Raw genomic sequence first — 13,751 nt, 5'->3', positions numbered from 1 at the left:
TTTAGGCAGCATCGGATTTGTGACATTCCATCTGTCTGTAATGCATCAGGAGCTGAAGCTCGGGGTCCCCTCCGAGTCTCCAACAGCCTACAGCATCTGTGCAGCGGGGGGACCTCAGCACAGGGATGTGGAAACTGCTTTTCATTGGGACAGAGTAAACCTGTCAGTTGAAGTGCCATGTATTTTAATAAGTATATTGACGCATTTAAGAAATCACCCTATTCTCGAGGACTTACTTTTTTAGCTTCATTATAAAGGGCTGCCTACCACTTACCTATGTTATATGAATTCACGCATAGAGTAGATAGGAAGTAGATGTTTCAAATAAAGAATTTTGAAAACTTACCCTTTTTCCAGGAGGACCTGGTGGGCCGGCCTCACCAGATGGGCCAGGAGGACCCTGTAACATGGACGAAACACAATGAATCCACTGAGCGTTGTTTCGGGGCCCACGCAGCATTTTTCAAAGTCGGGGCTGAAACCTCCCTCTTCATTCCCCCACATCTGTCTCTCCTGGCAAATCTCAGCCCTGTTTCAGTTACCTGACCTTCCTCTAGGGATCTGTTTAGAGCTGGTAAATTCGTATTAACACTTCCTCCTAGCTGGAAGAAGGTGAATTAAAAAAAAATCTATGTTCTTTTACAAAGTGCTAATTTATATCTGACAAGCTATCCAAGAGACATACTGATTATAGAATCATACAGTTAATAATTCTACTCCTGGCACACGCATTTGTGAAACCAGAAAACAATTTCCTTGCCGTTCCTTCCTGCACCACACTAGCATTTTTACGTCAAGGAGGACGAGCACGGTGGGACGTGACCCACAGTCTTCTCTGCACAGAATAAGCCTAGGTGTCTGACGGCAAATGCCCATGGGGATCACGCTAGACAAAAAACTATATCGGGGCGCTGTCTGTCTTTGGCTCCTGCTCAAGTTGGTGCCCTCCCTGAGCCCAGGACTTTGATGTTACCAAATAAAACAAAATGTGCTGAGTTCCGTTAGGTTAGTAACTGAAGTAATCCACGTCCATGATAGGCTACTGATCTGGCTGTCTTCCTTTCAGTCTTATTTGTGATGTTAGAATAATTTTCATTAACACAAACAGACAGCTGAATTTGACACAGTCTTACAAAAGCATTAGTACGATGTGACTACTTTTTTTTTTGGTCATGAAAGCTTTGCTTATATTTCCGAAATTGCGTCAAGTTAGAAACATTCCACAGAAGTTTGACTTTTGGCTGGCATTCGAACATAACTGATGATTGTCTCAGAAGCTATGCTTCTGAAAGGTTGATTATGTCTGATTTTCTTAAATGTCTGAGATGACGTAAAGATGAAATCAAAGTAGCACGTGCTGCCTACCGGCTGACCAGGGTCTCCATCTTCACCCTTGTCACCGCTAACGCCATCTTGACCCTGTAACAGGAGCAGAAAATGAACCCGGTGTGTCTCACTATTAATTCACTCTTATCAGAGAAAAGGGTACAATATACTATCATAGTCCTGGAGACAAATTATTACCAGGTGGACAATTAAAGTAGTATAGACTTTCTATTTTTCTTTGAGGGACTGTGGTAGCGCTCACTTTTTCCATACACACTTGTGAAATTTCTACAACATCAAATTAAAAGTACAGTATGTTCTTAACACAAGAAACAAAAAAATGTAATTAGTATCTGTATAGAGTGCATCCTTGCACCATGAACAAACATGGTGCAGTTTGAGATGGGATTTGCATTGTACAAGAAAGTCAGATAAAAGCAAAAGTTCTACCCCTTCGAATTAGTAGTGAGGCTGCTACCGAGATATTTGCACAATGAAACGAAGTCTCGAAAACTAACCCCAATGAAGAGGACAATCACAGGCCCCAGGTCTAATAGCCTCCAGCTGCATGGATTTCATTGTAATGATTGCAGTTCATGTTTTCTTTTCCCTCCTATTTTAGGAGCTTCACTTAAGTGAGTCAAGTTGTCTTTCGTTATTAACAATAGAGACACGGGCAACATCCTCACCCAAAAAATCCCTTTATTTTTCCCTGGTACTTACCGAAGGGCCAGGTTCCCCCGGAGGACCGGGGTCTCCAGGAAAACCAACAGGACCCTAGAATAAGGGTTTTAAAAGAAAGGGAATAAATGAAAAATGATTTTTATGAAGTCATGATATTCTGAGTTGCAGAGGTAAGAGTCATGATGAAACCATATGAGACTATTTCCCTCCTTCTGCTGGGAATTTAAAAATGAAGTCAGAGAGACTTCTGGTCAAGATGGAGGCATAGGTAGATATACTTTGCCTGCTTGCACAATCAAAAAAGAACACCAAATTTAAAAACAAAACAACCAGAACCGCCAGAAAATTGAACTATATAGAAATCTGACAAGCAAGGAGTTTAAGAAGAAACATTCATCCAGACCAGTAGCAGGGCCAGAGACAGGCAGCCAGGGGGGAGAGAACTCACGGCAAGGTGGTGGCTGGTGGACCGGCAGTCCCATATTTGAGTACAGATCAATCAGGAGGAACAACCAGGGAGCGAGACAGACCCTGCAACCCAGGGTTTGAGTGCAGGGAAATAAAGCCCTGAACCTCTAACTGAAAATACCTGTGAGGTTTGCGGCAGCAGGAAAAACTTCCAGCCTCACAGGAGAGTTTGTGGAGAGACTGACAGGGCCCTAGAATGTACACAAACTCACCCACCTGGGAATCAGCACCAGAAGGGCCCAATTTGCTTGTGGGTAGCAGAGGAAATGACTTAAAGTCAGTTGAGATCTGAGCAACCTTCTGGACAACTTTAAATGGTCCAGCATCTGAATCATAGGGGTGCCAGAAGGAGAAGAGGAAGAACAAGAAATTGAAGACTTATTTGGAAACATAATCAAGGAGAACTTCCACAATCTGACAAAGAAGATAGACTTCCAAAAAGTCTAGGAAGCTCGGAGAGTCCCCAAAGAAGTTAAACCCAAGGAAGCACACACCAAGGCACATCATAATTATATTACCCAAGATTAAAGATAAGGAGAGAATCTTGAAAAGAGCAAGAGAAAAGTAGACAGTTACTTACAAAGGAGTTTCCATAAGACTATCAGCTGATTTGTCAAAAGAAACCTTGCAGGCAAGAAGGGGCTGGAAAGAAGTATTCAAACTCATGAAAACCAAGGGCCTACATCCAAGATGACTCTATCCAGCAAAGCTATCATTTAGAATGGAAGGGCAGGTAAAGTGCTTCCCAGATAAGGTCAAGTTAAAGGAATTCATCATCAGCAAGCTCTTATTATATGAAATGTGAAAGGGATTTATCTAAGAAAAAGAAGATAAAAAATACAAACAGTAAAATGACAACAAACTCACAACTATCAACAACCAAACCTAAAAAGACCGAAACAAAAACAAAAACAAACTAAGCGAACAACTAAGTCAAGAATAGATTCACAGAAATGGAGATCACCTGGAGGGTTATCAGTGGAGAAGAAGAGGGGGGAAGGTGGGGGAAAGGTACAGGGAATAAGAAGCATAAATGGTAGGTACAAAATAGACAGGGGTAGGTTAAGAATAATATGGGAAATGGAGAAACCAAAGAACTTACATGTATGACCCATGGACATGAACTAAGGTGGGGAAATGCTGGTGGGAATGGGGTGCAGGGTGTAGGGGAATAAAGGGGAGAAAAATGGGACAATTATAATCGCATAATCAATAAAATATATTTTAAAAAATAAAAAATGTTTGAGAAATAAAAAATAAGTTAATATGTTTATAGGAAAAAATGCAGTCGCTGGAGAATGTTTCTGACTATAGGAAATGGTGAAAAGTCCATTTTCCCAGCTGTGGGCCAGAGTCTCCGGATTTCTCATTTTCCTACAAAGACTCCAAAATGGCTTTGACTTGGATGCCACTTCTAAGGGGCCAAGCTCACTTACCGGGTTGCCCTTAGGGCCATCGTCGCCTGGTGGTCCCTTGGCACCCGGAGGTCCAGCAGCGCCAGGGGGCCCAGCTTCACCCTTTTCTCCTCTTTCTCCTTTGGGTCCCTACATGGCCAGAGAACAAGAGTGATTAACGTACAAGCCATACATCAGAATTTTTTTCTTTTTTCTATTTTTCCAATTTTCAGGTATTTTTAGTTGTAAGCCACACATTGTTCATGACAGGCATAGAATTTTGGTTATTCAAGCAAATCGAAGATCGTCCAGCCTCATCACTGACAGATGGAAAGAACGTGGACTTTGAGTTACACAGATTTGCATTGAAATCCTAGCTTTCACTTTCTTGCTGAGTTTCCTGGACAAGGTATTCAGTTTCCTTTGCTTTCTAGAGGAAACTGGATCACCTTTTACTATCAGATGAGAAAGAATACAAAGAGAGAAATGTACTCATGACAACCCAAGAAGTGGTAGTAACACAGGTTTTAGCTTTTATAGGAAGTTAGAGCTAAAAAGGATCATCCAGTCTAGTCTCTCAAGAAACTATGATTTCCCCAAGGTTCTAGCTTTCCTCTTGCTTGAGAATAGCCGATATAGACTTTGAATATTTATGTAAGTCAGAGTTTCCTAACCTTGGCATATTGCTTCAGACCATGCTTTTTGGCAGGGGGCTGTCCTATGAATGGCAAGCTGAATACCAGCAACCCCCCCCGCCCCCCCGTCTCTACTAATTAGATGCCAGAAGCTGCCTTGCCTTCAGGTGCAACAGCCAAAAATGCCTCCAGACATTTTCAAATGTTTCCTCCCCAGGGTCAAGTTCACTTCCAGTTTCAAACAATCTGAATTAGAGCAACACAATCCTAATACATAACAAGTGTTGATGTGGCAGCGTTGGTTTGTTTATTTATTTTGTGGACAATTCAGCAGCTTCAGTCTGAGCGCTCTAATGTATGCTGATGTGATGTTTGCAATTTCTACATTAATGAAAATATGCAGAGAATATGAAAATTCTTGAATAAAATAATGCTCCGCATTTGTGATTATTTTTAAGGGGAAGGAAAGGCAAATAGTGAATTATGTGTCAAACACTCTAAAAGGAATTCCTGAACACCCACGCGGATGAAGAGACCGTGCTTACCCCTGGGCCGGCTTCCCCAGCAGGCCCTGGGTTTCCTGCTTCCCCAGGTTCACCCTACAAGGAAGAGATCAAATGGGCATCAGTCAGGACACAGAAATGATGGTTTACATTCGCCAGACAGCCTTCATCGATGGCCATGACATTTTCGAGTAGCCCTTAAAGCACTGTATTTTTCAAAAGGCAGTGAAAAACTTTAGGAAGACGACGGAACTTTTCCTGTTGTTGACTTTTATTTCTCAGGTGAGGAGACAGATCAGCTGATGCTACAACGCCAATCAGCTCAAGCTACCAGCCAGAGCGCCCACCTGGGTCACCACCAAATCACATACCACAGACAGCGGCTGGTGCCTAACACACTGTGTGTATGTGTGTTTGTGCTGCATTGGTATCCATGCTGCTACAGTTAGGTTTATGGATTAAACAATTTCAGTTATTTGTATTCCAGCATATGAATTCCATTTATTTGCACTTTAACAATGAAGCAAATAATTTGGTAGCATTTTGATACTCTTGTAAGATATAGTTAGGCGAGGACTAAAGAACATAGTAAGGGAATATATTTATACGATACTTAAAAGGTCCATAGGTGGAAATCAAAACTGTTCCTTTTGAGAATACACACATTATACATTTGGATGGCTTTTCTATCTTGGCAAACTTATAAATTCACCTCCTAGATGAGCAGGTTTTAGTTATGAAAGTCTGCGACTAACTCTTTGCGCTTAGAAATGCAGGCAAATATTCTATCTGAGTTACCATCCAAATGAAGTAATATGTTAGTACATACATGGTCCATGTTCCCACACCAAACCAGTGGTACTGGAAATTTTTCTGTTTTTTAAAAATGTGTGGCCTGAATGTTCTTTAACTTTTAGGTCTACTCTCCCAAATATTTCTATTGCACACCAATTGGTTTGAAATGTATTACATTAAATACAAACATGATGCTAATTCCTTATTCTATGAAAATATGCACATATTTCAACATCGTGAATTAACTGTGTAAGGGTGGAAAATATCGAGCACGTCCTAGGAATTTATTAGTACTATTGTGGAAAAATTACTTTCTTCTCTAGATGAGTAGCAGATTTTTCCACTTTTTTGGATAAATCTTACAAATAATGTTTATTTTAGTAATGTTGCATTTTCCTTATTTATGAGTATGATATATGTGATATTTTTCTATCACTCTTCATATCCTTAAAATAAATCTTAGTTTTCCATTCAAAGCACCTGTAAAATGCACACATCAAACGCTATATATATGGAATATGTACCGTATACGGCATGATCTGATCAGATGTGAAATTTAAAGGAGCCAAAGTCATACAAGCTGAGTGAAGTGGTGGTCACCAGGGGCTGGGGGTTGGGAGACATAGGGCAATGTAGGTCAAAGGGTACAAATGTTCAGACACCCAAGATGAGTAAGCTCCTAAGATCTAATATACACTATATATAATAACTCAATTTAACAGTACCATATTGCATGCTTGGAATCTGCCAAGGGAGCAGATTCTAAGTGTTCTTACCACACACACACAAAGACAGCCAGGTGAGGCAAGGAATAAGTTAATCAGCCTGAGTGTGGGCATTATTTCACAAAGCATATAGGGATCAGAACACCAAGTTGGGCACCTTCAATACATCATTTTTATGGGTCAATTATAGCTCAGGAAATCTACTGACCAGGCCCTAGACGTTTTCTTTGGCACCACATGGTGAAATCTCAGAAGTGGGAACAGGCGGGGAAATAACTATATTTTTATTCACCCTCTGTGTACCTTGTTGTTCTGTTTTAATCGTTGACCACTCTGAAGTTAAACTGAAGTAGATTCTTAAAGATTATTTCCATATTTTCAAAGGAGGGAAATGATAGGTAGTAAAAAGAAGGGCTTAAATAATTGCCAAAATTCAAAGACGAGTTTTTAGTACAAAATCTCTCCATTTTGAGAACAACGCCTTGGTGTTCATTTGTCCAAAATCCACGGGAAAATTACCTTTCGTATATTAGATCCAAGTGTCCACAGTATAAATGGCAATCACTTAAGAAGAAATGCAGGTCATATAAATAATAATTGATATGTAATTATTCCACATGACTACCTTATAACAATTCAAGTATTATTACTGATCATGCAACTGTTTTACACCGTTCTATAACACCCCTGTGCGGGTTAAGGCACCCTCCGGGAGGGACGGCAGATTATTCCCTACGCCAAAAGTCATAAAATACGCATGAAATCTCAAGGCACCTTTCTGATACATATCTCTGTTTTGAGGAAACTGTTGAAGTGCAGAACCCATCTGCAGGAAATCTATATTATATGGAAAACCGGTTACACATATTTAAGCAAAATCCAGCATGACTAAAGGATGTTTCTTTTTTTTCCTATTGAATTAGTGACTGGAAATAAATTTTAACATGGAAATGGGGAGGCGTTCAGCCAGAATCAAAGCTGATATCAGCGACCCATAATCTATAGCAACCTGTATTACCCAGCTGCTGGAGAAAAAAACCTGAAGTCTCATTTCTAGCTTCCTGTCACATAGGAAAAAAAAAAAACAATGTTTGAAATAGAGAAAAATGAAAACTTTATTTTATGGTAACCCATTTAGAGTCAGCTAACATTTTAATTGTAAGAAGTGTGATCAACACCGTGTGAGTCTTTCCCTAGAGACTCGGAGCTGGCGAGGTTACCAGCAGGTTTTAAGCAAATGGAAACAGCATGGGGTGGGAGTCTCCAAAACTCCAAGCATCTGGCTTCCATGTTTATCGGAGAGTTGCACAGAAGAAAAACCGTAAAAGATGCAACTGAACTGCTTACAACTGTTCCCACTGCGCCCCAAAGCTTTAGGCAACAAGCAGAGCAGCTGAAAAGACTATGCCAGGGGTTTAGAATTTGCTGTGCGAGCAAAACTGAAAGCGAGACCAGAGTTCAGAACTCTCTCATCAGCATCAGAGCCAGAGGGGGACAGTGCAACGGGCCGAAGGAACAGAGTCGGGCCTGGGTCCGTCCGACACAGCGACACCATCAGGGACCCTGTTCTTTGTGGCCATTGTTCCCGTGAACTCACGAAACAGGATTTTTCATTTCCACCCCCAGCTCACCTGCACCTTTTCAACATGAAACTTCAAATTTAAAAGTATAAACAAAGAGACAGTCAATCAAAAGCCCAGACTCTTTATGCAATAAGAATCAGATAACAGCTTTTAAATGCTTCACATGTAGTCATTAAGAAACTATTTGAATAATCATACAGGGTTAATTACATTCAAAATACTGGTATATGGGTGGGTGTTGAGCAGAACAAACATCTAAAGACTATAATCTTATTACATTGCTTTTCTGAGGGATAAATTTTTAATTAAAATAAGTGAATTTAAATACAAGCTATGATATGGCCCAAATTTCTGAGACCAAGCAACAGAACTTTTATAATTAGGATGTCTATACTTCTGATATAATTCAATAAATAACTAGAAAACTCAAGAAATTTCTATTGTTTCCATGGTATAATTTTTCATGGTATAAAATTTAATTTTTGACCCCCCAACCTAGCAAATAGTCTATTTTTCAATAAAGTAAAAGTTGCCAACTTTTTGAAAATTCCATTAAGAAATGAGCACGAATATGTAAATTACGAATGAGAGAATCATTTTGACATTTTCATAAAAAGGAAGTAGGGATATTTTAAATGTAATCACGCGCATGAGAACAGGAGGCTCTTTGGAGCCCAGATGTTTCCGCACACGCCAACTCCTCTGAAAAGTGCCAGAGACAGGTCAGAGCATTGTCGACGAAAATAGAACTCCCAATGTGGCAAAGCGAATGATTAATTCCTTTGTAGTTGGAAGGCTTCTTTTTTCCCTTTTAAGTCATTTACAGCCACGGATCTCTCCTATTTTCATAATGAGTGTTGTTAAGAGACACAGTCTAGTCGGACACAAATGGGTTGCAGTGGACAAAGCTTGGCTTAGTCACTTTTTAAAGACAAAACTCGAACTGGGGTACTGAAATTCCCCAAGCTTCAGCTTCCTGAGCTTCAACACGTGGATAATAACGATACCGTCAGCACAGGGCGCTTGTGTCGATTAAAGAAAATAATCCATGGATGTCGCCCTGCACAGTGTCTGGTCATCCAAAACATGGTATCTCAACATCATTTCACCTTTAAATATTCAGCTCCCAGCTGGGATGAGCAGTGATTCACAAGGCCATGTGTGACTTAGAAAGACAGCGCTCCTGGAAGCCCCTAGAATGTTAGGCCCTACCCTTGCTGTTTCAAACTGTGAATCATTCTATTCCTTACCTTATCTCCCACTCCGCCAACGGAACCAATGGATCCTGGAGGCCCTTGCGGTCCCTGCAGTGTGGGAAAAGGAATACAGCTATTCTTACTCATGGCATGCTGTAAGAAATTCGTAGATATATGTCTAGTTGTTCTTAACAAGAGAGAAATATATGCGAGCACATTCCCAAGTCATGGGAAGGAAGGAGCAAAATCATGCCCTTTAATGAGCTGTCGAATTTACTAGAGAGCAGTCATATCATACAATACAATACAATACAATACAATATAATGATACTAGACCAATTTTCTAATGCACCAGAATTCTGAAGATGAGGCCTGAGGCTTTCCAACTCCAGTCATGCCAGCTGACACTTGTAACATAAATTCAATCTTTCCACCACCAGACATGTCATATTTAGAGGATGGTTCTGTAAATTTTTCTAGTGGATCAAAACACGACTGTGGTTAGGAATGAAGAAACCCGGGCAAAAAAAAACAATATAAACCATCTCTCCACCTTAAAATGACTTAAGGGCAGTGGAACCCTAAAAGCTTTTTTAGTGCGCTTGCTGCTGGAACACCCCAGTCTGCCAGAATTAGAAGCAGACATAACAGAAGAACAATAAAGACCAGAATAAACGTCTCCGTGAAAAGGTAAGGTCCGAAGGAGAGATGACACCAACACCTGTACATTTGTTCATGGTAACAACAAGATAAATACGGTGTTACATTTCAAAATCCCACCGCACTGGAACAGTGAGTCAATTATGAAGCTCAGGGAGACTGTGCAGACAATTGAGAGGACATATTTTATCTGGTGAGAGGTGCATGATACATGGTTAAGCACATATTACTCTAACCTATTCTACAGAGTCAAGATACAAAATGCCAAGCTTTTAAATCAAAGTCACTGGTGACAGAGGTTGATACAAAGGATGTTTGGCACACAGACCTGGGTTAGTACAATCGAAGCCCATTACAAACCATCTCCTCAAGCTATTGTAAGTGATAAAGGTTAAATGTGAAACAATTTGGTACCATTCAACAGGCATCCTATGCAAGGCACTGTCTATATGTGGAACTGAACAAATGTGGTTATCACAATGAAGCCAATATTCCCCATTCACCAAAAACCATACACGGAATGGGAGCTTTGTAGCTACTGCATATTTGTGGTGGTTAGTGCCCTACCAAGCCTGTTTCTTTTCCTGTGAAATGACATGGAGTAAGTAGAGGGTCCTTGAGCTCTGCGCCCTGGAACATCTGATAATGATGTCATTATCTCCCCTGTACTTCAGACACCATCTGCGGTTAAACGGCACCGACCCCCCCATTGCTTCAGCAAAATGAACACATTTCACAGTCCTTACATCAGCTCCGCTGGGGCCCTGGGGACCTCTCGGGCCTGGAGGACCAGGTGGACCCTGTGGGAGACAAACAGGAAGCGTCGTGAGGACCATGCTCAAGTGCCTTTCATTTGGGGACCGAGAGCACTAAAAGGAGCCCCCCAGCCTGTGAAATCGCAGACGGGATGCACGACGGGGCCCTAAGATGTCCTTGGTGGACAGCACACCCCATTAGCAAAGGGTGTTTTACACGAAGCTACGCGCAAATTAAAACTACAGCAAAAATTTTTCACTAAGCATTTAAAAAGTCCATTGCTACTATCTGGTCTAATGAATTTGTAATGCAGCTAGAAATATTTTATGCTAGGAGGGGCCAGAATGCTAGTGTATACAAGGAACATAAAGCTGAAACAGGAGTTGGAGCTTGAGTGGATTTAGAACTCTTAATTCCATAGAGGATTTTTAAATGTGTATACACTTTTTGTCAGCTTTCGTGTTTCATATGTTAGAATCGAGATAAGATTAACTATCCTGTGGTCTTCCCAAAGCAATGCCCTCTCTTGCCTTCGGGCATTGAAATGACCTTGGACATTTTTTATAAAATACTGACCGCCAGAACCTGGTACCTCACACTTACAATTAGTCTGTAGTGAACACTGGGGCATTCGTATTTTTTTAAAGGTTACAATTTATTTTAATGCCATGGTTGGAGAGCGTATGTAATACTCACTGTCACCATAGGTCAGGGAGGCTGTGTTCATACTTAGGGACCCACGACAGCCACGCCTCGAAAGACAACTGCCCTGTGTCTGGTGCTGCCTGGAGTGTTAACCAGTTATTTGAATCTGCAAGGTGTATGTGCTTTCAAGTTTACTGTGATGGTAAAAGTCACTTCTTACTTGAAGAAAATAAAATCGAACATTCAAGTGTAAAATGATCAAACACAGATTTCGAGGAAGTAAAAACTGGGCTAATGTTTATTGAGAGAAAGGCGCAATTAGGACGTATTCATTATATTTCATTATGAACTTCAATGACCTTACCTAATTGCTTCCTTACCCAATATAGTGCTTAATAAACAAATCTATGTATTTCACATTTTCAGGCGAACTATTAGAGCAGAAAGCCAGAATCAGTCAATGGAAATCATGTCACAATGTTCTAATTAAGATTGAATTTCTTATTCAATGAATTTATAACTACAATTAATTTTTAATACTGTATTAATATGTGTTAATTATTCCAGTCCTGGGTGACGACTGTCTGTTCCTTACTTGTTCCACATGAGAATCCAGGGCTAAATGCTAAGACATAACTGAAGTGTGACAGTTTATATACACTGCAGTAATACAGAGACACAGAAGTGGAGAATGTGTAATGATGTAACAACCAATGAATGCGTATGTGTGTTCCACATCACTCAAAACTGAGAAAGAGGAAAGTACAGGGATCCAAGGTGAAGGGGACCCAGCGGCCGCAGAGGTGGGCTGGGTGGAGGCAAGGGGAGGCTGCAATTTGACAAGTCACAGCCTTTAGGGTTCACATTCATCAACCTGAAGAAAGACATTAATGACATGAAAAGCCATAATATCTATCAAAGACTTAAAAATGAAAACTTACCATGGGGCCGACATCCCCATTTTCACCTTTTTCACCAGGCGGGCCCGGCAGACCCTGAGAAAAAACAATAGAAGCCACTCATTTATTTACAAAGAAATACTTGGCAATTTCTAACATAAAACCAAAAATTAAGCATAAAGCTAAGTAAGAAATTTTAAAAAAATTAACATAAAAATGAAGATTCAGAAATTATCATGTCAAAATACATATAATGCAGGTATTGGCTACAGATGATAAAATATTACATCCTACATTTACAAATAAAATTCATGCTTTTTATCATATGATGCTGGTTGGTTTTAGTTACAAGAACTCACAGAGCAGATGACACTCAAATCTCAGCTGGTTATGTCTTTCAGGGAAAATTATTTCACTTTCTCTTGATCTTTCTAACTAGTACCCCTTTGCAGAATTGTGTGTGTAATTTTATTTCATATCACAACACATCATACACACTGGAATTGTACACAGTTCTTTAAAACACGATTTTGCCACTGGTTTGTATACTTATCACCATAAGCTACTTTGGGGCTGTGGCATGTAGGTGTCGATTTTTCTTTTTCAAATCTCTAGCAACTAGAGGGCCAGTGAAAAACTAGGATTTCAATAAAATATTGACTTAACAAATGAATGACTGAATGCTAAGAAAATAAATCAACAGAAAAAGCTACATGCCATAAAAAGTCCTTATAACACCGTGGTGGTTACAATTCTCAATTATTCCAAATGTTTAATCGCAGAAAACACAGCAAAATCAATTTGGTTATATAAACTAATGGAAGGTTATAAGATTATTAATACGATACTAATTCTCTAAATATGAATGTGTATGAGTAATAAAATATAAAAATGAATGAATATGCATAGTATAAATTTAACTGTAAATATCTGTTGAGGCAGGATGATTATTGGACAGAAACGGTAAAGTGATAGCGGTTTTTATATATTAGGATTATGGAGTGTTTTAATTTCAATGTTTTCAGAGTTATCAATATTTGTATATATCTCTATACATATTTTAAAGCTTGTACAATAGTGTCTAAGGTGTAATGTAGTTAAGAAATAAAAAATACATGATACCAAAGCTCTAAATTCATAATGTTATTTTAGAAAATTGTGATCTGCAATAATCAAAACATTTTTCTCATGATTCCCTAAACACGCACACTAGCTGAGACATGAGTTTCAAAAAGAGGCACTTACCTTTCAGACATAGATGATGATTTTTGATATTTTTATTCTATTTTACTTATCCTGTTTCGTGTTATTTTTTTAATGCTGAGTGACTCACTAAATGGTTTTAGTGACCTACTAATTCCATATGACTCTCAGTTTGGGGAGAGGGTACTTTACCAAGGATACTTATAAATTTAAAAAAAAATCGGTGTATATTCATTTCATGAGAACATCTTAGTTATCGGTTTATAATGGACAACATAT

At 39.6% G+C, this 13,751-nt stretch overlaps 1 protein-coding gene across 2 annotated transcripts in view; it reads right to left on the bottom strand.

Annotated features, from left to right (window-relative positions):
* The window catches only part of COL11A1 (collagen type XI alpha 1 chain), a 166,122-nt gene that overhangs the window by 24,135 nt on the left and 128,236 nt on the right, over positions 1-13,751 (bottom strand). For both annotated transcript variants that reach the window (XM_037051306.1, XM_037051307.1), the window contains exons 47-54: positions 12,312-12,365; positions 10,716-10,769; positions 9,364-9,417; positions 5,053-5,106; positions 3,915-4,022; positions 2,050-2,103; positions 1,366-1,419; positions 347-400 (exon numbers count right to left, since the gene is read on the bottom strand). In XM_037051306.1, the coding sequence (XP_036907201.1) occupies positions 347-400; positions 1,366-1,419; positions 2,050-2,103; positions 3,915-4,022; positions 5,053-5,106; positions 9,364-9,417; positions 10,716-10,769; positions 12,312-12,365 (486 nt within the window). The remainder of the gene's footprint in view (positions 1-346; positions 401-1,365; positions 1,420-2,049; positions 2,104-3,914; positions 4,023-5,052; positions 5,107-9,363; positions 9,418-10,715; positions 10,770-12,311; positions 12,366-13,751) is intronic.

Source organism: Sturnira hondurensis, unplaced genomic scaffold (genome assembly GCF_014824575.4).
Source record: "Sturnira hondurensis isolate 20B ecotype Veracruz unplaced genomic scaffold, ASM1482457v3 Scaffold0007217, whole genome shotgun sequence".
NCBI classification, from domain to species: Eukaryota; Metazoa; Chordata; class Mammalia; order Chiroptera; family Phyllostomidae; genus Sturnira; species Sturnira hondurensis.
This window is presented reverse-complemented; position numbering and strand designations above follow the sequence as displayed.